This window comes from Rhinolophus ferrumequinum, chromosome X (genome assembly GCF_004115265.2).
Source record: "Rhinolophus ferrumequinum isolate MPI-CBG mRhiFer1 chromosome X, mRhiFer1_v1.p, whole genome shotgun sequence".
In the NCBI taxonomy this organism is placed as follows: Eukaryota; Metazoa; Chordata; class Mammalia; order Chiroptera; family Rhinolophidae; genus Rhinolophus; species Rhinolophus ferrumequinum.
Genome location: NC_046284.1, coordinates 70738453 through 70763248, shown reverse-complemented (window position 1 = coordinate 70763248; position 24796 = coordinate 70738453). Strand labels below are relative to the sequence as shown.

At 35.9% G+C, this 24796-nt stretch overlaps 1 protein-coding gene across 2 annotated transcripts in view; it reads right to left on the bottom strand.

The window, feature by feature from the left end:
* Positions 1-24796, bottom strand: part of RPS6KA6 (ribosomal protein S6 kinase A6) — a 97049-nt gene that overhangs the window by 41699 nt on the left and 30554 nt on the right. For both annotated transcript variants that reach the window (XM_033105762.1, XM_033105704.1), the window contains 5 exons: positions 19100-19181; positions 18370-18450; positions 16493-16572; positions 13266-13372; positions 12941-12978 (listed from right to left, as the gene is read on the bottom strand). In XM_033105762.1, the coding sequence (XP_032961653.1) occupies positions 12941-12978; positions 13266-13372; positions 16493-16572; positions 18370-18450; positions 19100-19181 (388 nt within the window). The remainder of the gene's footprint in view (positions 1-12940; positions 12979-13265; positions 13373-16492; positions 16573-18369; positions 18451-19099; positions 19182-24796) is intronic.

The following is a 24796-nucleotide window of genomic DNA, read 5'->3' as shown; positions in this document are numbered from 1 at the left end:
TTCTTTAAGAGATCAGTGGGATCCTCGGGGTAAAGACCCCCCCGCCAGGATATGTTAAACCAGGGTCAGATTCTGTTGTGCGCTCCCCTCTTCAATTGGCTTGCAAAGAGACTCATAAGCAGGGAGAGTCTTTAAAACAATTTGGAGTATATCCTGTCTTTGACAGGCTTGACCAGACACACACCCACTGCGGTGTTATGACAAAAAGGGCCACTTAGATAGATACACCTCCATGTGGCTGCTCAAAAAAAAAAAAAAAATCTTACTCCTTATTATAAATTTGTGGCCAGTTTAATTCAGGAGAAGCTACATCTCATGTTATTAGACATTGTCTTGATGCTTTTGCTATGATTGGGACACCTAAAAAACTTAAAACAGATAATGGCTCAGGTTATACCAGCAAAAAATTCTCTTTATTTTGCCAGCAATTCTCTATCAATCATGTTACTGGCATTCCTTACAATCCCCAGGGGCAAGGGATGGTTGAACGCACTCATGGCACATTAAAAGTCAATTTGCAAAAAATAAAAAAGGGGGAGTTATATCCCCTGACGCCCCATAATTACCTGTCTCATTCTCTCTTTATTCAAAAATTTTTGACCTTGGATGCCCATGGTAAGAGTGCTGCAGAGCGCTTTTGGCATTATTCTGCTGCCCCTCAGGCTTTGGTCAAATGAAAAGACCCACTTACAGGCTCTTGGCAAGGCCCAGATCCAGTCCTCATATGGGGCCGAGGGCATGTTTGTGTTTTTCCACAGGATGCAAAAGGCCCTCGGTGGCTGCCAGAACGATTGGTGCGACATGTGGACCCTCTACCTGCTGATGACATTGATGACCCTCAGCAATGCAGAAGAAGACCAGACGTATTGGGTCTATGTTCCTGATCCACCAATCCTCCACCCTGCTGTATGGGATGGTTCTGAGATTCCAGTCTATGTCAATGATACTCATGCCCTAGGATTGCCTTCTGATGGACACATAAAACAACATTTGGAAAGTTTTGTAAATCAGGCACTCCCTGCAGTCAGGTGACTGATTTACAAGATGGGACTAGAGATTGGACCACTGTTGTTAAGTCTGTTAATGTATCTGCTTGTGTTCCTTCCCCATATACACTTTTGATTGGAAATATTAATGTACACTTTGTAGAAAATCAATTTAATGTTTCCTGTAATAATTGTTCTTTAACAAATTGTATTTCTTGGGTGCCGTTAGAAACTAATGTTATGATACTTAAACAACCATCTTTTGTTATGCTTCCTGTTAATATCTCTGGACCTTGGTATACTAAAAGAAATTTGGCATGATGCTAATGTGTCTTTAGATATGTTTCAGCTTCATGAGAAAATTCAAAATATGAGAGAGGCTGAACCCTTGAAATTTGATGCAGCTCAGGCTGCTTCTGAGTTTATTGATGCTCTTAGAAATGCTATGCCATCTATGCCTCATATTACCCATTCTGTTATGATTTTTCTTATATTGGACATCTGTGTCTGGTTCTGTGCCTACTCCCCATCCTCATTAAATGTTTTATCAGCAGGATGTTAGACTTGCGAGCTGACATCCATCAGCTTGAACTTAAGACAAGGCCTTAAGTCTCTCTCTCCCCCTTGTATGTATTGGGACGGGTTAGCCAATGACGGGTAAATCCTGGGAGGTCCTTCAACACCTAAGACAGGGATTGTATTAAAAAATACAAGTTCCAAAGACGGGTTAATTGATGAGACGGTCCCGGGGTGCCTAAGACAGGCACCGTCACCTTATATCTCCTGTAATATGGATTTTGCTTCAATAAAATAAAAAAGGGGGAGATGTGGGGAGCCATGATTTCTTGTTATTCTAAAGCCTTGCAGACTGGCTCAGTTTATGATTAACTTGTTTCAGTTTCTAAGGCATTATCTCTGCCTGCACCTGGAGGGTGCTTGCAAACTGCTGAGGAATGAGGTGGGAGTGACCGGTTCTCGGACACTGAGGACTGAAGACTAGCAGGATAATTGGTGGGCTTTGTCATGAGATAATGACTTTGGGAAAGTTTCAAGGATTTTGTAGTTTGTATGTAAAAGTCATAAATTTACTCTTAATGAGATAATGGATACTCATGATTGTTAAGCTGCATGTACACAGACGGTATAAATTGGTGAAGAATAGTAAACTCGGTGCTTCAGGATCACTGAAGACCGGCCGCATCATCATTTGTGTGAGTGTCTTTTTTCATTCCCACTCCCCCATTCGGGTACTGTTCGATTTGTGGCGGCTGGCCCGTCACAGGTAAGCGATAGGCCTCTTCCAGGGCCTAACTGTTTGGGTTAGGAGCCCCAATGCAGATTTGTCTTTTTCATGGATAAATAGGCAGAAAGGTTTTTCCGTATCAGGTAGACCTAAAGCCGGGGCTCTCCTGAGCAAGTCTCTGAGTTCCATGAAGGCTTTTTCCTGTGCCTCTCCCCATTTTAGGGGCTGTTTGTCCTGTCCAGTGAGTGACTCATAAAGTGGTCGGGCTATGGCCGAGAACCCGGGGATCCATTCCGACAGAATCCAGCTGCCCCCAAAAATTGACGTAGGGCCCGCTTAGTGGTGGGCCGTGGAAGGTTGGTAATAACCGTTTTTCACTTTGCGCTGAGGGCCCGTTTTCCTTGGGTGATTATGAAGCCCAAGTATTTGACTTCCTGTCTGCAGAGTTGAGCCTTTTCCCAGGACACTCAGTACCCTTTGGTGGCCAGATGTGGTAAGAGGGCAGCTGTGGCCTGGTGGCAGGCCTCTCTGGTCGGGCATGGTGACGAGGAGATCACCTACGTATTGCAACAGGGTGCAGTTGGCTTGTTCTCGTGGGAAACTCACGAGGTCAGAAGCCAGGGCCTCACTTAACAGTGTGGGGGAGTTTTTAAACCCTTGTGGAAGCCTCGTCCAGGTGAGCTGCATTTGACGCCCTGAGTTAGGGTCAGTCCACTCGAAGGCAAAAATGGGTTGGCTTATAGGGGCCAGTCAGATGCAGAAGAAGGCGTCCTTGATACCCAGGCATGTGAACCAGGCGGCCTCCAGTGGGATCTGGCTGAGAAGGGTGTAGGGATTGGGAACTACTGGATGTAGAGACTGAGTTACTTGATTCACTGCACGGAGGTCCTGAACTGGGTGTTATTCACCATTTGGCTTCTTGACGGGGAGCAGCGGTGTGTTCCAGGGGGACTGACACTCAACTAGGATGCCCGCATCCTTCAGCCGTTCAAGATGTATCTGGATGCCTAGCTGGGCTTCCCTGGAGATCGGGTACTGTCAAAGCTGTTGTGGCTGTGCTCCGGCCTTTAGTTCAATTATGACAGGGGCCCGTTGGCTGGCAAGTCAGGGAGGACTGTCCTCTGCCCACACCCCTGGTACGTCAGTTCGGTACAATTTAGGGTTTGTCTTGACGGCCTCTGATTCAAATAGTCTGCATTCTTTGTCCCTAGGTGTGTTGAGGGACAGGACGAGCTGCGGTTCGGCGGGGCTCAAGTTCATGGTTGTTTGGCCTGGCGACTTGAAAGAAATTTGTGCCCCTAACTTGGTGAGTAGGTCTCTTCCTAGCAGTGGTATAGGGCACTCTGGTATGTATAAGAACTCATGGGATACGACGTGGCCTCCCACCTTGCGGGTTCGGGACCGGCAAAACGGCTGACTTATTGCCTGATCTCCGGTGGCCCCCATGATGGTTACAGTCCGATTAGTCAGGGGAGCCACTGGAGTGATAATCACCGAGTGTTCTGCTCCAGTGTCTACCATAAAGGTTATCTTCTGGCCCCCTATGTCTAAATCAACCGTGGGCTCGCGGGGGCCTAGCAGTAGAGAGCCTGGTCCCCGTCAATCAGAGTCCATGCCGGCCAGGCTGATGAACTCAGGTTCACTTTCAGCAGGAGGGGCAGGCCACGGATGGTTTCTGGGTTGAGGCCGCTGCCGACTGGGACATTCATTTTTCCAGTGTCCCATCTCCTTGCAGTAGGCACATTGATCTTTCTTGAGCGTCCCACGAGGCTGTGTCGGATTTCTTGTTTGTCCCGCAGTCCTCCTCAGGTTGGTGTTTTGTTGGAGTGCTGCCGCCAGTAGAGTTACCTTCTGTCTCATCTTCTTATCGGCTTCCCATTTGGCTGTGTTGTCACGGTTGTGGAACACCTTGTGGAACACTTCTAACAGTTGAGTGATGTTCATCCCAGTGAAGCCTTCCAGCTTCTGGAGTTTTTGGGGATGTCAGGGGCCGATTGCACAACAAAAGCCACATTTACCATTTGCTGATTCTATGATGCTTCTGGGTCAAACAGGGTGTATATGCGGAAAGCTTCGCATAGTCACTCGTATAATTCCCCGGGCGTTTCTTCCCCATCTTGAGTTATATCAGCCGTTTTTGACATATTTGTTGGTTTCTTTGCTCCCTGTCGGAGACCCCGCAGAATGGCCTCTTGATATCTTCTGATAGCACCCCTACCTTCTTCCGTGTTGAATTCCCAGTCGGGCCAATTCTCAGGGGCAGCCTCGTTAGCCCATCTCCCAACGTCCATGACGCCTGTTGGAGCCATCTCCTCGAGCCCTTTTAGGGCTTCTTGTAGAATTCTCTGCCTCTCCTCAGTGTTGAAGAGGGTACGAAGCAGCTGTTGGCAGTCTTCCCAGGTAGGCCGATGCGTTTGGATGATGGACTCCATGAGGTTGATCATGGCCTGAGGTTTTTCTGAATATGTTGGAGTGTGGTGTTTCCAATTTGGGAGATCAGTGGTTGTGAAAGGCTGATACTAGATTACATGCTGACCCGACTAAAGGGTGCCATCTGGGCCCACAAGATCAGGACCTCAGTCTTGCAGAGAGTCATCTGGAGGGCTGGGAGTTTTGCGGCCGAAGGCGGTGGATGGGAACTTGGGACGCGGGCTCTGCGGGCCGATCCTCAGGTTGAGCAGCTGTCTTGGGGTATGGACTCTGTGCGTCGGTCCTCGGGTTGAGCAGCTAGCGGTGAAATGGAGGGCGGCAGGGTGTCCAGGATTGCATCCGGAGCAATTGGCAGGACCGATGGGACATACGGTGGTGGCAGAATTGGCAGCTCCTCTTCAGGGTCCCCTTGGTGAATGGGCTTTATCAGAGAGGCGTTGGGAGTTCCTTTCCAGGTCTGGGCCACAAGAATCCTACACTTTCCCTTTTTACTAGAGCAGAACCGTACCCAAGGTGGAACGGTTCTGGCAATTTCCAACCAGGAGTCAATGTATGGAAATTGATCCGGGTGACCAGAATTGCCGATCACCACGATGTAGATGCATCAGACGATGGCCAGGTCTAGGGTCCCTTCTGATGGCCACCCGACATTAAAAGTGGGCCATTCTAATTCACAGAGAGTTCTTAATTTTCCTGGGGTCATGCATACTCCATAATATCCGCCAAAACCCTTTTTAAAATTCTTTAACATGCAGTCTAAGACTGTGGGCTTGCTCTGTTTCCCTCCCATACTGTACCATGTCGCAGAGGTGAGAGAAGGGGGTGTTCTCTCAGGTGCTGCCCTGCTCACGCCCCTTGCAGGAACTTAGGAGCGTCTTGGCTTAGGTGTATCCGTATAATCTCCGGACAAGGTCACTCCGTGGAGTGAATCACCGTTATGCCGTATGAGGCTCCACAAGAATCAGGGTGGAGCCCACTCAGATTCGTACCGGGGCCGTGGAACCAAACAATCAGGCACACAATCAGGCACTCACACAATTACACCGGGTAGACACCCTCCCAAGGGCATCCCTGTCTGGATAGGTTATAAGAACCTACCAGGAGGTGATCAGGTTCCCCTTCTGTCATGTGGGACAGGACTGACTTGGACAGTGGCCCCGGGGCTTACCTGGTCCGACGGGAGGATCCGGCTAGTTGTCCCCGGTCCCTCTCAGTGGGTCCAGCTGGGGAGGTGCGGGCCGCGGTCACCCGGGGAAGGTCGGGTTCCGGGTCCGCCGAAATCGGTGGGGCGCGCCTCTACCCTTCTCAGTTCCCTGTCGCTCCGCGGCCCGCCTCTCGCCCCACACCGGTGGCACAAGGGGCCAGCGCGGTTGGGTTTCCCAGTCAGGGAACCAAAAATGTTGCAGAAAACGGCAAGGACCGAGAAACTCAAGCCGCACACAGAGATCAGGGAGAACACAGCTTTATTTCGCAGGTGGGCTCAGTGGGATCGTTCCCAAAGACCGAGCACTCACGGGGTCGGGCGTTTGGTTATATAGCGTCGGGCTTCTGGGTTTGAGAGGGTTCGCACCGTTGCTATTGTGGCACTAGGGGTTGGTTAAAGCCGGTCAGGGTGACGGGAGAGCTTCTAACGGCTGTTAACGCAGGAGACTGCTCTAACATGCTGGGAAAGTCCCTAGCGGCTGTGATTGCCAAAAACTGCTCTAACGTGATATCGCTGGAGACTGCTCTGACAGTTAAAGATGTCAATTCTCCCAAAACTGACATAAAGACTCAAAAAACTTGAATAAAAATCCCAGCAAGTTTTCTTTTGTAGAAATCAACAAGCTGAATTTAAATTTTATATAAAAAGACAACGGGAATAGAATAGCCAAGACAAGTTTGAAAAAGATGAAAAAAATTGAAGGACTTACACTACCTGACTTCAATACCTATTACAGAGCTATAGTAATCAAGATGGTGAGCTATGGAAGGATAGACATATACATACAAATGGAACAGGACAGTGTCCAAGAATAGACTAATACATACAGTCAATTCTACTATAATGCTTGTTTTGAAAATGAAAACTTGTTCCAATGCAATTGATACATTAGGAAACAATTTGAGCATAACACTAATTTGACTTCTGAATTTCCAATTTTGTGTTGGCTTATGTGCAATTTTGTGTGCAAAAACCACTGGATGAAACACTAGAAAACTGCAGGCAGCTGACCCAAGCCAAATAGAAATGCATACATGCACACACCTCAAACATCTTCCAGCTATTTCAGCTCATCGTGTGTTATGAGCCACTTCTGTCCACTTGTAGTGTTACACTTTTCCCTCAGTTCAAGATAATCTACCTTCCACTACTTCACAATAACTTATAAACTGCAACCTTTCTGACACCAATTCTGCAAGTAAATTTCAGCACTTTTTTCAAGTTAAGGTACCATATTTATTGTAGTATTTATATATTTTTAATATAGAACATGTAAAACAATGCTATCATTTCTATCAGTCCCCTTTCTTTTTTAATTTTTCAATTTAAAAGCTGATAAAACAATAGCATCGTTTTACATGTTGTACATTATTAAGAGTGCCCACCAATAGACAACTGGATAAAGAAGATGTGGTACATATAAACAATATTACTTGGTTATAAAAAAAAGAATGAAATCTTACCATTTGTGACAACATGGATGGATCTAGAGGGTATTATGCTAAGTGAAATAAGTCAGACAGAGAAAGACAAATACCATATGCTTCCTATCTTTCTTTAATGTGTCACTGGTTATATAGATTACTGTAAAACCCCTAACCTCATTTCACCATAAGTCCTGTGCTTTTTATTATGCACTTATGCATAGTGCAATGATTTTTAAGATCACATGTGTTGCATTATAACAGAACTGGCTATATATTTTGTCAACTGATTTCTGAGAAAGGTGTAAAAGCAATTCCATGAAGAAAGGTCAGTGCTTTCAACAAATGGTGCCAAAACAATGATATTGATATAAAACCTAAAACCTAAAATTGTAAAATTTCCAAAAGAAATACAGGAGAAAATCAAGTGATCTTGGATTCGCAAGGATTTCTTAGCTACAACATCAAAAGTATAATCCATAAAAGAAAAAAGTTAACTGGATTTTATTAAAATAAAAAACTGCTCTTCAAAAGACACTTCTCAGAAAATGAAAAAGAAGCTATAGACTGGGAGAAAAACATTTGAAATCACATATCTAATAAATGACTTATTGAGTATATTTAAAAGTTAAAATTCAATAATAAGACAAACAATACAATTTTTTAATGGGATAAAGATCTGAAAAGACACTTCTCCAAAGAAGTAAATACTACATGAAAAGATGCTCAATGTTATTAGTTATTAGGGGAAATACAAATGAAAACCACAATAAGATACTACTACATGTCTATTAGTAGAGCTAAAATAAAAATCCTGACAGTACCAAGTAATGATGAAGACGCAAAGCTAATAGAATTATCATACATTGCTAGTGGGTATGCAAAATGGTACAGCCACTTTGGAGGTTTTTCATTAAGTTAAACATACATTTACCATATGATCAAGCAATCTCACTCTTTTGGTATTTACTCAAGTAAAATAAAAATTTATGTTCACATAAAATGGTGGCTTTATTCCTCACTGCCAAATTAAACAGGAAACAACCCAAACATCCCTTAATTAGGGATTGGATAAACAAACTACAGTACCATTATAATATGGATCACTATTCAGCCATGAAGAAAATTGATACATGCAGCAATATGGATGAATCTCAAACGTACTCTACTAAGTAAATGAAGCCAGACTCAAAAGATTATATATACTGTATGCCTCTCTTTATATTACATTACGGAAAAGGTAAAACCATAGAACCAGAAAGTAGATTGGTGACTGTCTATAGGTAAAGTGATGATTGATTTATATTGGGAAAACTTGGGGGAATGATGGAACCATTTTATATCTTGACGGTGGTTTTAAGAATGTATGTATGCATTTGTCAAGGTTTACAGAACTAACTATATATGAAAGAGTGATTATTTTAATTAAACTTTACATTTTAAGACAAATGCAAATTCACTGCAGTTATATGAAATACTACACAGATCCTGTTAACCCTTTAGCCAGGTTCCTCCATGGTAACATCTTATAAAACAATATTATACCATCAGAAGCTATAAGCCCTATATTGTTCTTTTAAAATAAAATACCCACATTAATATTTAACTTTAGAGCACCTAGAAACTGATTTTCTAACCATGCTCAGTATTTTTATTTAAAACTCACTTATCCTTGTATAATAACTAAATGCACTGATTTTCAACATAATTAAAAAAAAATATTTTCAATGTACTACTTACTATGTTCTTTCTCTACATCTTGAGACTTTTAAACTCTGCACATTCCGTTTCAAAAATTAAATGTCATAAAAGCTAGTCTTCGAGGTCAGTTCAGCTGAACTGATAAAACTGACAAAACTGATATTCAACACTAGAATTTGCTCAGCAATCAATTGAAATTTTTCTTTTTTTTTTTTTTTACATTAAGAGTTAGCTACAGGATTAAATTAGACATAATGTTAATTAGTCATTTTTCTAAGCCATTTGAAAAGAAACTGTAGAAATCAGCTATAAAAAAGGGTCTTTTTCAGGTGGGGGGGCAATATATCTGTGTAATTATAAATGACTGTTTCATAAGACTTTAAATTTTAAAAGCAGCCAGAACACAATAATTTAGTGAGTACTTACTATTAGTAAAAGTAATCTTAGTGACTAATTTGCAGATAACCATAAAGATTACTTAAAATTTTTTAAAAATTATTTTCATATATACATTTTCTCTTAAATATTCAGCTCAAGTACAGTGTGATTTAAATTTCTGACACTGTATATTTTTCTTCCCTCTCTTTATAGAAATTACCCCTGAATTTTGTCCTGTAGAAAACCCAAAATAGCAACCACAGACAATTCAAATCAATTGTGGGTTCAAGTTACAATTTTTAATGGCATACTATAAGTAAACATTTTTTTATAAACCAGGGAAATAATATTATACAGTTGGTTTTTATATAGATTACTGGGGGGTGGGTTCCAGAAAAAATTAAGCATAAAGATAATATAAATATTAGCAAATATGCAGATATTTGGAGGGTATCCACTCTGATTCTACTGATCCTCTGCCATACAATCATAATCTCAGTATGCGCTGTCAGGCTCAAAGCACAGTCATACCAAGGAACCTTTCTAGAGTATACTGTTTTCAGAGTAACCTGTAAAATATTAGGTCCATTCTTATATCTGGAGGATTTTTAAAGTGGACAGGTAAAAATAAAGGTATTGCCCTCTCCTAACATTATTCTGGGGAAACTCAGGATGTTGGGGAAGACCTTGCCTAGATGAAACATTCCTAAATCACAACAGCCCACTGATATCAATGACAAATAGTAATTAATCTACTATTTTTGACTACAGTATTCAAAATAGAAGGAGATAGAAAAGGAAGGAAGATGGGAGGGACAAAGAAGACAAGAAAGAAAGTCACAGAGAAGGTAAGAAAGAAAGAAAAAAGAAAAAGAAAAGAAAGAGATAATAGAAAACTAAAGAAAAGAATGAAAAAATGAAAAGTCAAGTCTTAAAATAGTTGCTGTGAATGGTCACACTTTATTCAGTCTTACTGGACTGTTGAGAGGGTAAATCCATAAATGTATTACTCATTACAAAACTTTGAATTAGACTATAATCATAAAACAGTGTAAATTATCTAATATTTATTACTGTGTACTTTCTTTAAAGCAATACTGGTGCTATTTTAAAGCAAATAGATTAAATTGTGTATATGTAGTATATACTGGGAGTGCCAAAATATATATACAAGTGGACATTTTGGTCAATGTTGCTCAAGCAGTAGTTCACCGTAATCAGAAGTGTCTGGATGCAGATGGTAACCACTTTGCGCATCTTTTGTAATTGCTGAAGTCAAACGTGACTGTATTCATCTTTTTTTTTTTAATTAAATTTATTGGGGTGATAATTGTTAGTATGTATTTATCTTTTGTTATCAGTATATATTGAGTATTACAATTTTAATACAGTTTTTTCCTTTCTTAAAATGTATATACATTTTCTGGCACCCTCTGTGTGTGCACGTGTGTGTGTGTGTGTGTGTGTGTGTGTGTGTATTTTCTTCCTGTTATAAGGCTTGTGTCCCATACTTATAAATTAACATTGATTCTAACTACTCTACCCTCCTCAGCTAGTTTAAATCTAAAAGGTATAAAAGCAGAATTCACATAATTATAAGACTAAATATGATTTTGCATCATTATTCACCCATTTAACCTTAATATAGAAGAGAGATATAAGTATGATTTATTCTACTCTTTTTCCACCGTCCTTCCTCATCCCTGACAAAGCAGGTATAATTTATTAAAAATGAAAAGAATTAAATTCTAATTAGCTTTGCAACTGAAGTTTGATTGGTATAAAATAAGAAGTATATATTACATAAAATCTCAAAATTCTACTGTTGTCTCTTCACATATTTTTTTTTCTTTCCTTTCCCTTTCAATCCCTTTAAATCTACTGTGTTTCTTTTATATATGAATAAGAGAATCAGGCTACGAGTCAGTAAGATTCACTGAACTGTATGTGAACTTTGTTACATTTGCTTGAGTTTTCAAGTTAACAACTTCATACTTTATCTTTACAGTGCAGCAGTATACATAGTTAGGAATTTTAAAACAACTTACCTTTAAAGTGTACTGGTCCAAAATTCTCTGTAAAGGCTACATCTCCATTTTATTTATATTTTAACATTCTGATAATTAAACACAGAATATACTATCTATTTAAAACATAAGTAACCTTTTGAGATTGGCTCACTCAGCATAATGCCCTTGAGTCCATCCAAGTTGTTGCATATATCAAGAATTCTTTCCATTTTATAGCTGGATAGTATTCCATTGCATGGATGTATCACAGTTTGTTTACTCACTCACTCTTTGAAGGACATTTCAGACATTTCCAGTCTTATTACAAATAGAGCTGCTATGAAAATTCATGTATAGGTTTTTGTGTGCACATACAATTTTATTTCTCTAGGACAAATGTCCAGAAGTGTGACTACTACCGTGTTTCCCCGAAAATAAGACCTAACCAGATCATCAGCTCTAATGCATTTTATTTTAATATAAGACCGGGTATAATATAATATAATATAATATAATATAATATAATATAATATAATATAATATAATATAATATAAAATAAAACTGGGTCTTACATTAATTTTTGCTCCAAAAGACGCATTAGAGCTGATGGTCTGGCTAGGTGTTATTTTCGAAGAAACACGGTACATGGTCCTATTTGTATCTTATTCTCAAAATAAAATCAGAGATGTTAAGTGGTTGCCAGGAGTTAGGGAGAAGAGGGTGAGGGAGGGTGTGACTATAAATGGACAGCACAAGAGAGTTCTTTTGTGGTTGTAGGACAGTTTTACATATTGATTGTGCTAGTAGTATTCAAATCTATGTATGGGATAAAGTGTCACAGAATTACACAAAGACAAACAAAAACCAAATGTATGCAAAAACTGGTGAAATCCAAATAAAGTATATAATTCAGTTACTTGTACTGTACCAATCAGTTTCCTGGGTTTGATAATGCACTACAGCTTTGTAATACGTCACCATTGGGGGAAGCTGGGTGATGCGTACACTGAACCTTTCAGTACTATTTTTGCAACTTATTGTGAATCTATAATTATTTCAAAATAAAAAAAATGTTTAATGGTATAATAAGAATACTTTATGTCTAAGAATTCTGTGAGAATTAGCACAGTGTTATACATAGTAAATCCTCAATAGTAAAAATAAAGTAAAATAAAACATGGTTTTGCAAATAAATAAAATGAACCTCTGATAGTGAAACACTTGGTTTAAAAGTTTATAATTCACTGTATTTCAAATGTGATAACTACTTACGATAAATCTTTCAGTCTAGACTGAAATTAATATGATATGTTTTTACCGAGAAAACCAAATTCATTTCTTAACTAGAATAGCAACTTTATTGTATAATTTTTTGGTATTATAATTAGAACATATTTAGAGCTATCTCATCTACCCTTTAAATGAACTTTAGTTCATTAAAGAGATGAACAAACTGCAAATTAAATCAAGAAAGAGGAAAAAGGAAAACGGGCTTAGACAAGTATGTATTAAAATAATGAAAAACATAAAACAAGCTTAGGGTAGAATAAGAAAACATGCATACCTGTTAACTTGATATGTCCTATCTCATCAAGCAAAATGCTGTAAATAAAAATTAACATTCAATAAGATGGAATTAAATATTTTATATAAAACATTTACATAAAACTCATCAAACTTAAAATAGGTTAGTATCTATTTCAAATACTGGAAAATTGTAAATGATTAATTTAAAATCAGTAGGTTTCTTATGAAGATTACTTTTCATAAGTTTCATATAACTGTAAAATTCACATATATGCTCATATGCTCTTTAAAATAAAAGACTTAATAGAGAAAATGTAGTTTTATAACATTGGTAATAGGGATACATAAGAATATAGCCTTACTTTTCTGGCTTCAGGTCTCTATACACAATTCCTAATTGATGCAGATGATCCAAAGCAAGGGCTAGTTCTGCCAGGTAGAATTTCACGTCTTCCTCTGTAAACATAACCTAAAATAAAATAATAAGAAAATAAGAGAAGCAGAGAGATGAAACTGACCCCTTTAAGAATCCTTCTCTTTAATATTAACCATTTTAATGTAAATCTTCCTAAAACATATTATGTAGTTTGCATATCTTCTTACACTGAATGCACTGCACAGGATTTACTCCTTTTTTAATGACTTTGTCATAATATGATTATTAATTTTACTACTCTTCTACAATACAGTGATACCTTCAGCTTCATTGTAGTATATAGGATATTTTGTTTTAGCACTGGCAATTTCACTATTTCTACAATTTTTTCCTTCCTGTCTACTACTCAGGAATTTCGCTTTGAGCAGCTCCTACTAACTCAAAGCTTCTAATATACCAATGCAATTTCTTAAATTAGTAATTCTTACATTAAACACAGTTCTAAACCCAACCTCTGACCTAAGGAGTAGCTCCAGACCTCTTCTGCTAGTAAAGTACATGAGTTTAATGGCATTGTATTATACGTCAATATTTTTGTGACTGGGAATAGAGCTGCTCTGATGAAGTGAGAAGAGAACTGGGGTTGGAATCAGAATTAACAGTGTAACGTTTGACATGTCACTTGGCCCAGTAGCCTTCAGTTTCTAAACCTGTAAAATAAGGACAATGATATCTGTACATCTATCTAACAATGTTGTTGTGAAAGTCAAATTAGTTTATGTGGGGAAAAAAAGCTTTGTAAATTGTAAAATGCTATGTGTGCAATCATGAGGTATTATTATTATTATTATAGGTTTATGTCTATGTTCAATCCTGACTTAATTTACACAGAAAATTGGGCACTACTCAACCATTAGGTGTAATTTTTAAAATTTATCAAAGGCTTCCGATTGGCAAAACACAAATAAGTTGTCTAGAAATTGTTTATTTTCACTAAAGAAATCTCTGCATTATTAGAAAAGTGTAAAATTTGAATGAAGTATCATAAGATCTTGTAATTGGCCTGCCCATTATAATTATGGCCACTGAATTACACAATGTGGACTCAGTTTACTAGTAAAATTACAGAGAATGAACAGTTAAAGAAATTTTGATACACAACCTACTTTTAAAAATTATCTATAGAAAAGCAAAGATTGTTCCTAATGTAAGTTTGAAGAGAGCTTATTTGAATATTATAACGGTAAAAGTATGAGAACATCATTTTCATTTGATATTTTATGAAGAATAAAAATACTTGTTACTTATTTAACTTCCAAGGAAGGCTAACCAAAATGTTCATAAAAACCATAAAAACCTAACACATAAGAAAACCCAAAACAAAAATCTTTCAAAGTCCAAATTAAAGAATAAATTATGTCTAGGTTAGTTTATGGCAAGCATATTGTCATAAAGTTGTATCTGTGGAAAGCCTCATGATGGATGCAAATAAGAAACTTACTAAGTAGAAATTATATGCCAGTCACTGCACATTCTGTTATTACAATCTTCCAAACACTATGAGGTAGGTATTATTATCACCTTACATAAGGAGAAAGACTCAGTGATGAAGTAGCTTGCCCAGAATAACACAGCCACTAAGAAACACGTCCAGGATTTGAACTTAGGAATACCTGTCCCAACGAACTACCTCTCCCAGAGAAGCTGCTTCTGCTATGTGCAACTTTTCTTTTAAGTTTTAGGTTCACTACCACTAATGTTTTCCTATTCACTAATGATCCTTAAATACTAATGACCATAAATACCCCTGAAAATGAAAATCATCTAAAACCCCAGCACCCTGAAGTAAGCATCGCTAGTCTTTTGCTGTTTGATCTTCAAATCATCCATGTATGCATGTATATGTGTGTGTGTGTATGTGTGTGTTAACACACACGCAAACACTCTGTAGTAGCTTCCTTTCCCCCACTTACTATTATATCATAAGCGTTCTCCCATAAAGAGTTTTCAATAGTTGTAAAATATCAATATACTAATTTACCTAAATGTTCATTTAGGTTATTTCCAGTTTTTCACTATTTTAAATAATTATATAGTATGCATATATATTTTTGATAGTTACTATGATTATTTCTCCAAAATGGATACTTAAGAAATAAAACAGGAAATAATAGGTGAAATTGTTGCATATATCAAGAGTTCTTTCCATTTTATAGCTGAATAGTATTCCATTGCATGGATGTATCAGTTTGTTTATTCACTCACTCTTTGAAGGACATTTCAGACATTTCTTTGGAAAATAGTTTAAGAGTGTCTTTAAAATAAGTTAAAATGCACATACTATATAACCCAGTCATTACAATCTAGGTATTTAACCATGAAAAATGAAAACATGTCCATATAATCACTGGTGTGTGAATGTTTCTAGCAGCTTTATTAGTAATGTCCAAAAACTGTAAAAAACTCAAAACATCCATCAACAACTGAAAGAATAAACAAAGTGTGGCATATCTATACTGTGGAATACTGCAAAGCAGTAAAAATGAATGAACTATTGGTACATGTAACAAGGACCAATCTCAAAATAATTATGCTGAGTTAAATAAGTCAGACAAAAAAATACATATTATATGGTTCCATTTATATAATCTCCTAGAAAATGCAAATCAAACAGTGCCAGAAAGGAGACTAAGTACAGGTGGGGCAGAAAGGAGGAGGCATTACAAAGGGTTACAAGAAAACTGTTGGGATGTGGGATAAGCTAATTATTTTGTCTATGATGATGATTTCACAGGTATATACAAATGTCAAAATTTATCAAAGTGTGTACTTTAACATGTATGGTTTATTATATATCAATTATACCTTCATAAAGCTGTTTTAAACATGAATAAATTAAACACTACTTCCAGAGACATTTTGGTAGCTTGTATAGCCAAAGTCCTAGGCTTGCCCCTATTTCCTTTGTCCAGTTATTGAAATTGATCTTGTGCCTAAGGAAATAATGAGTAGCACACTGAAATGATCTAAATGACAGGCAGACAGAAAATGCCATTAATTGGCACATCCACTAAATACTATGCAATAAGACAAACAGAATAATTACCATTTAAAATTTCTATAGAAAAAAGTAATTAGCAAAAGGACGAAAATGATTTTTCTTAGTTTTGTTTCAAGAAAAATCTAGTTAACAATTTACAAACAGATACTCACCTCTTTGGATAATCTTGTGAATACATCTCCTCCCCTGAGAAAATCCAATATTAAATACAGTTTCCCTTCAGTCTGAAAGGCTAATTAGAAATTAGAATTTAGTAACAGAATAATCTTAAAGGCTTAAAAAGCTTAGTAAACTTTTAAATTGATCTATGTTTAGAATTTTATCACTAAACACTCTATAGCAATTAAGCATTTATTAACACGGTCCATTATTGGATAATATTATCTCAAAATCACTAAACATTATATAGCAATTAAGCATTTATTAACACAGTCCATTATTGGATAATATTATCTCAAAATTAAATCTGGTGCTGAAATAGCTATAAACCCCCTTCCCAGAACATAATCAACCTTGCATGTGGCTTTACACAGAAACTTCTACCACCCTCATTTTCCTGATTTATTGAGTATCATGTTCTACTGCAACTGCCTGAACTCTGCCACCCCACCTACTGAAAATCTACTACTGTGTTTCCCAGAAAATAAGACCTAGCCAGACAATCAGCTCTAATGTGTATTTTGGAGCAAAATTAATGTAAGACCCGGTATATATTATATTACATTATATAATATACATTATATACTATACTATACTATACTGTACTATATTATATTATATTATATTATATTATATTATATTATATTATATTATATTATATTATACCTGGTCATATAGTAAAATAAGACTGGGTCTTATATTAGTTTTTGCTCCAAAAGATGCATTAGAGCTGATTGTCCTGCTAGGTCTTATTTTTGGGGAAACACGGTAATTCTTTCAAGCTCAAACAAAGTGCCACCTCCTCTATTAAGCTTTCTCCCCTTTTCATATTTCCCTATAACATCCTTACCTTTCTTTCTCATCAGCATTACTTCTACTACTTTTAACATCTCATTGTATTTTGTCTCTCTTATGGTACTTACTCCATTTGGTTTGTGTAATTAATTTGTTCTCATGTCTGTATTCCATATAGATTATAAATTTCTTGAGATCAAAGACTGTTTCACCCTTTCGAGCTCACTACATCTAATACAGTGTTTTACACACAAATGGTATTTACTGATTAAACTAATGACATCCTGGAGATTCAAGGAAGTCTTCAGATACTATTTTCATTCCATTAGGGTAACCAGGGAATGAAAGAATAATGGGTGGGGATTTCTTGAGGATTTTTTATAGAGATAATTGGGTATATATTTTAATGTATTATTTGTCAGAATTACCTAAGAATAAAATAGCTCCTATTTCTTTAAATTTCAAAAATTGAACGTGACATAGTAGACTGTATCAGCAATTTAATGACGTATATATCTTTGAATTTCCAAGGGAAGCTGAACTCTACCATATCATGCATACTTAAATTAGCAATGGAACTATGATTTAAACTCAGAATTGTCTGACTCCAAATTCATGTTGTTTCCATAATACCTACTGCTTCTCACTAGTATTCCTCTCCCCACCAAATTTAAGGAAGAATAACTCAAATAGACTAATAAAACTACATGGTCCTCTTACACAGAACCAGGAAATAAGATAAATATATTCATTATGAACATGTAAGAGGAGCACATCCAAACACCAGAATATTTTGAATAAATTATCACAGCAGTTTATACTCTACAATCACTGGAGGTAGCGTATAGAAATACTACCAGACAAGTAATCAGAAGACATGATCTTGTTACCTTAGACAAGTTAATCAAAAAATACAGGAAATACAACTAAAAGCTGGAAATTGATTCTTATTTCAGATAAATACATGTCATATAGTTGAATATATAAAATCAATTTGAAATATTTATTTCCTGTTATATTACTATCTGAAAAAAGAAATCTCTAATTCCATAAATTTAAAAAAGAGATTACATACCATAGTGCAACTTGACAATAAATGGATGATTTACTTCCACCAGTATATCCCTCTCCATTTTTGTCCGAATTCTGTCTCGAACTGAAAATTATAGAAGGTTAAAATATTTTACTATTATATATAATTTCAATAGACATCCCATCAAAAAATCATCAAAAACATAAAATATAACTTTACAAGTGCCTACATTTGCAGTCTCTCTCTATATATATTCCTAAACAATAATTGCCATATTCTTAAAGCTAGCAAATTCAGTTTAGATCTAGATATGGGTTAAAGTGACATAAGCAGGTATGTGGCTAACGTGCATTTATTATGTATTAGTCTCTATTGTTCAAATGAGTTTACTGATTAAAACTGAGCACAGTATTATTATCACAGCCTAAAAAATGGTGTCTGTAATAATATGTAGGCAGTTGTACATTCTAAATATGCAATACCAATGTAGATGGAACAGCAACAAAAGAAAATATAGCTTAATAAAATAAGTTCACTTTAATTAAATGAAATGTATCACTTTTTATACCATTAAATTTTTAACAGGGTACACATTCACTAAATTAAGGTATATACAAATATCGAACCTAGAAATATCACGTATGAGCTAGAAAACGGTAACAATTACTAATTTTAAAATTAAATCTACTTACCTCATACAAGCAATACACAGCATATTTCTTAAAACAAATTTTACCAAATTCTATTTTAATAAAGCTTTCTAATTTTCTACCTTTTAAAGAAGCTTTTTTTAACACCTTCATTGCATAGAGCTGCCCAGCATCAGGACCAGTCTTCTTTCTAACAAGAAAAACCTAACAGGGGAATTAGGAAAAAAAAAAAAAAAGTAAAATTCACATTTCAAGGTATTTTTGCTATACACACACATATCCTTGCACTTTCTTTAATTTCACAAAGATATGCCTTCCTCTATATACTCTTAGTTAATATTTTCTCATTTTCATTCATTTAGTAAATCACACTCTCATACATACTACTGCAGAAATTTTTAAAAATAGATGACATGGTGAGGGACTTTGAGAAGTTTGTGATATAAAAGATAAATAACATAACAAAAAACAATTTGAGCTAAGGGAGCTCCTTTTAAGACCCAAGATTCTTTTTGTTACCTTAATAAACAGGAAACAAATGTGATGACCATTAATTTGATACCTTCATTCCTACTTCCCTATTGGTCCATTTTAGAAGTTAACAGACATTTTAATCTATTAAGAATTAGATGTAATTCTTATCTGTCTGACAGGTAAAAGAATCATGATAGCAAATTATCTCAATGAAAGTTAAACTCTTTAAAGTTACCAAGCAAGCTTAACTAATAATATCTCATATTTTTAAACTAAGATTATGACTCATTAAAAACTAATTTTTTTAAAAGCCTCAGTCATGAAGATAAATATGAATAGATTGCAGTTTTTCAAGAGCTATTTATTAGTAAAGGGCTGTTTCATTTAAAAAAAAAAAATAGTAAATCTTGTTCATTGTCTCAACCTGCCATCCCCAACTCTAACAAATTCTATTCAAGTGTTGCTTAAATTAAAGATGTGATCAAATAACTAACTTGTTCACATAAAACTGCAGATGGGTGAGCTGTTGGGTAATTTTTTGCTTTGCCTCTTTCCTAAGGTATTGCTCAAGACACTTTATTCCAGATCTTTTATGTGCAATTATGTATCAGCCAACTCGAGGCAGAGGGGAGATGTTTACTTTATGGAATCTGCTTTCTTCTATCCTGAAAGTAAGGCTTTATTTCAGACCTAAACGCTAAAACCATTTCAGGTTTAGCATTTTCACACTCATCTAGGGTACTGCTTCTCACACTTTTTGTGTAAATAAACCAGTATTTTTTCCCCTTTCCTCCAATCCACTGTAGACCATACACTTATAAAATATAATCAAAATGAATTATTTAGAAAAATAAAATTTAAGTGTCATACAAAATACAATCCCTTTTTAAATTGATTCCACACATAAAATTGCTGTTAAATTTCTGTAAATGTTTCTAAATGCTGTCAGTTTTGAACATGTCTCGTGAACTAGTACCAAACAGTTCATACCATACATGGACTAATCAAGAGAATCCACATACTAACAAATGGTTGTTTTTTTGCAACATAAAACTCTTTGAAAAAAAAATAAAGAGCTTAGGGGCTGAACCAAATCATAAACTTTTTGCATGTCACCATAAATATTTCTGTATTGAAAGAGCAAACAAATTAAAACTGTTACCCTCTGTTACTTTCTTAAGATCTAGTCTGAACTCCAACAAGATTTCAAAAAACAGCACAGAACCCTGAACAAGTGTTCATCTTGCCACATAAGATTACAGTGGCTTCTTTCCATGGACTTATTTTTACTTGATTTAAACTTGGAAACAATATTCTTAAAAGTCCATAATTTTTCACTGATGAAAATGGTAATCATTTGAACAAAGAGCGCCAAATTTAACATACCTATAGTCTACCCTCAGTGTCCTTCATAAAATAGAAGCATGAGAAAATAAAAGTAATTTCTTATAAATGACCAGTGTTAAATAGGGCCTTTTAATCACAGAAGATTATCATTCAACCTGGGTTAGACAAAGTATGCACACAAACTAGATTATCATGGTGTTCTAAATGTCATATAACACCTATTGAATAAGCTCAAGAAGTTACGAGCAGCCCAGATGCATATTTTATCATGTTTTTTTCAAGTTTTTAGTTGTTGGCAAACATGTGGACTTGTACATTATTTGTATAGCTGATTTAAGAGTCAGTTTATCAAAGTTTCAAACAGTAGATTAAGTGAATTGCCAACACACACACACACACACACACACACACACACACACACACACACAGCTTCAAAACAAAGCAAATGGCATTAACCCTAATAACCAGACTCAATTGTCAATCAGTTTTACTGATGACAGCAAATAAATGAAGATAACTAGTTTCCTTTTCCGTAATCAATATCGTGTGACCAAGAGGATAACAACAAAGGAGTCCAGTTATTTTGTGAGCATGATTCCACAAGTACAACTATCTTTTATCAGTCTCTTCCAGGAAAGTAATTCTCAACCTTTTGGTCTCAGGAATCCTTTTTTAATGTTAAAAATTATTGAAGACTCCAAAGTGCTTTTGTTTTTGTGGGTTATATCTATTGGTATTAACCATATTAGAAATTAAAACAGAAAAATGTAACTATTTATTAATACATTAAAAATAAACCTGTTACATGTGAGCATAAATATTTTCATAAGGGTAACTATATTTTCCAAAAGAAAAAATGAAAAGTGACATTGATTTACCTTTTTGCAAATTTCTAATATCTGACTTAACAGAAGATAGCTGGGTTATCTTATCTGCTTCTGCAATTCAATCTGTTGGAATTAAGTTGTTTTGATTCAAGTATAGGAAGAAAAATCAGACCTCACACAGATATGTATTTGGAAAAGGGATGAGTGTTTTATTAGCCTTTCCATATAATTGTGGTTATTTTTCTTTGATATGACACAAGAACTTGACAAGTAGCAGTTTCTTAAAGATTAGTTGCATGAAGAATACATAACCATATTCTGTTATGTAATAAACCACCGATCTACCTTACACTTTGAATGAATTTTATACTCATGTCTGATCTGAAAACACCATGAGTTGGTCATCTCAAAAATACTGGTTCACTGAGTTATGCAGATCTTCCAAATGTTGACCGTAGGAATCTCATCAGAAAAATAATCTTTTGAGAATTAAGAAGATAACAAGCTCATGGTGGCACATCAAATTTTTCCACATTAATTTTTTTGCTTCAATGCTCAAATTTTATCATTGACAAAAATAGTTGTTTTCCATGAAATAACAGGCTCACAACATTCATTTTTTAAGAAATCATCTACCAAATACCTAATTTTAGGCAACCATAGTTTGTCAGTCATTCTTTCAAGTTAAAATGGTATTCCACGAAAAAAGTGGCTAGTTCAGCTCACTATTCAAAAAGAAAAAAAAAAAATCACACAAGTGCTGCCTTGAGACAACCATCATAATCGACATGCAGCTAAAGTGCTGTGTATGTCCTCATTTTATCACACAACATTAAAAAGAAGTGTACTCAAGGGTTGAAATTTGAGAAATTTCATCATTGTTAACACCTCACCAAGGGCATTCTTTAAGTTAAACTTGCATTTTTTTTTTTAAACTGTACCTGTGATAGTGAAGAATACAATGACTACTGATAGTTTGGAGTCACTGCCTCAATTGTGCCAAGGTGCCAGAAATTTTACAAATATTATCTTAGTATTATCATCAAATAGTTCTGACCTTGAGGATGCCCTGGGTGTAAGACAGACCATACTTTGAGAACCACTGTTCTACAACATAGACCTTAGCAAGGTTTAAAACAATGGAGTATAGAAGGCAAAAAGGGGCAGTCAAGGGAGATAGAAGAGGATGATAGTCCAGGATTTCCGGAAGACACTAGCATAAATCAGCCACTTTTCCCCTAGCTCTTTTAGCACTCACTAGTATTCCAATATGGCATCTAATAGAACCCATCTTTCACAGTCTAAAGAAGTAACTTTATTTGCTTATCACCTGATTGCTTCTTTTCAGGTCTTATGGTGAACTTTCCTTGCATAAGAAAACATCTCACTTAGCTCTCTTTTCCATGATCAACTATGGAAGAAGTTTCATGGCTTCAAACTGTTGTATCTAAAAACATATCTTGATCAGAGTGATTTCTTTTCAGTCACCCTAATCCAATTCTTAGAAATTGTCTAGAACAGAAATGAGTGAGTTATTCCAATACACTCTGCATTTGGTGACATATTTTGCATTAAGAAGTACCCAGTAAGTGTTTGTTGAAGGTAACTGAAAGATCACGCAGTTTTAATGTTGACTAAAGACAAAAGGACCAACTGCAAGTAATTAAGATGTAAACGTGTTTTTTTACAACTAGCTCCTGATAGGGGTGGCCGGTTAGTTCAGTCGGTTAGAGCATGGTGTGCTAATAACACCAACCTTGTCGGCTGAATCCCTGCATGGGCCACTGGGAGCTGTGCCCTCCTTGAAAAACAAAAACAAAAAAGCAAAAAACTAGCTCTTGATAGTTAATCTAGGGTTTAATATTTTCTTTTTATAAAATTTTTTTATTTATTAAATTTATTGGGGTGACATTGGTTAGTAAAATTATATAGGTTTCAAGTATGCATTTCTATAATACATCAGCTATATATTACATTGTGTTCACCACCCAGAGTCAGTTCTCCTTCCATCACCATATATTTGATCCCCTTTTCTCTCTTCTACCACCCTGTTTTCCACCTTACCTTCTGGTAACCACTAAACTATTGTTTGTGTCTGAGTTTTTGTTTGTCTTGCTCATTTGTTGCTGTCAGTTTTATATCCCACATATGAGTGATATCATATGGTTCTCGACTTTTTCTGTCTTATTTTACTTAGCATAATAATCTCAATATCCATCCAAGTTGTCGCAAATGGCAATATTTCATCTTTTCTTATGGCAGAGTAGTATGCCATTGTGTATATATACCACATGTTTAATTTCAAAAATTCATTTTTAAGTCCTATAGTTAAAGGCTTTGCTTTAATATCATATAAACCAAGAAAAATTTATAATCCAAGAAGGTTATAATGTATGCTTTGTGTAAATATGACTTTACATGTGAAATACAAGGAAGGCTAGTCTGACAATTTCAAACATGTTTTCATGTTTTATTTGATTGTGTTTTAAAACAATTTAAGTTGTTTTGTGTACTACATTTCAATACATACATTAATGATAATTAATAGTATTATACTTGTTTTGTTTAGTACAGAATTGTATATTCATGTTTCGTGATGGTAACGCATGGTTCTTTATTGTACAATTTTACAACTGACTTTAGTAGGGCTTTTCCCCTATTAAATAAACTACAAAGATATTTAATGTTTCAAGGATCTATATAGGCTAAAATTCAATTTATTGCATTTTAACAATGAACTTTTGCAGAAAATCTTAAATAAGGCTGCAGCCCAAAGTTTCTTGGAATTGTTCCTACACTTATCTGATTCACAGCCTTATCCAAATTCCTGAATAGGTTCAGCATATAACAAGTCACACCCACACAATGCCTACACAAATGATGCAATACTGATAAGCAAGTATGTTCACATCCTAAGAAGAAAAAAATATAAGCTATCTCCTTAATATTTCTTTGGTTGATAAATTGCATAAAGATCACTATTCTGTATTTGGGTATTAGGAATTTGTAGAAGGCTTCTATGATCTCCTTGTTAAATCAAAGTTCCTGCACAGACAAAGCTCAGTGTTCTCTGAATTTAATGACTATGTTGACAACTTGTCAGTGTGTTGCTATTTAATGTGAAGATGTTATTGAGGACATTTCATTATGTTATATACTGTATTCTCTCTA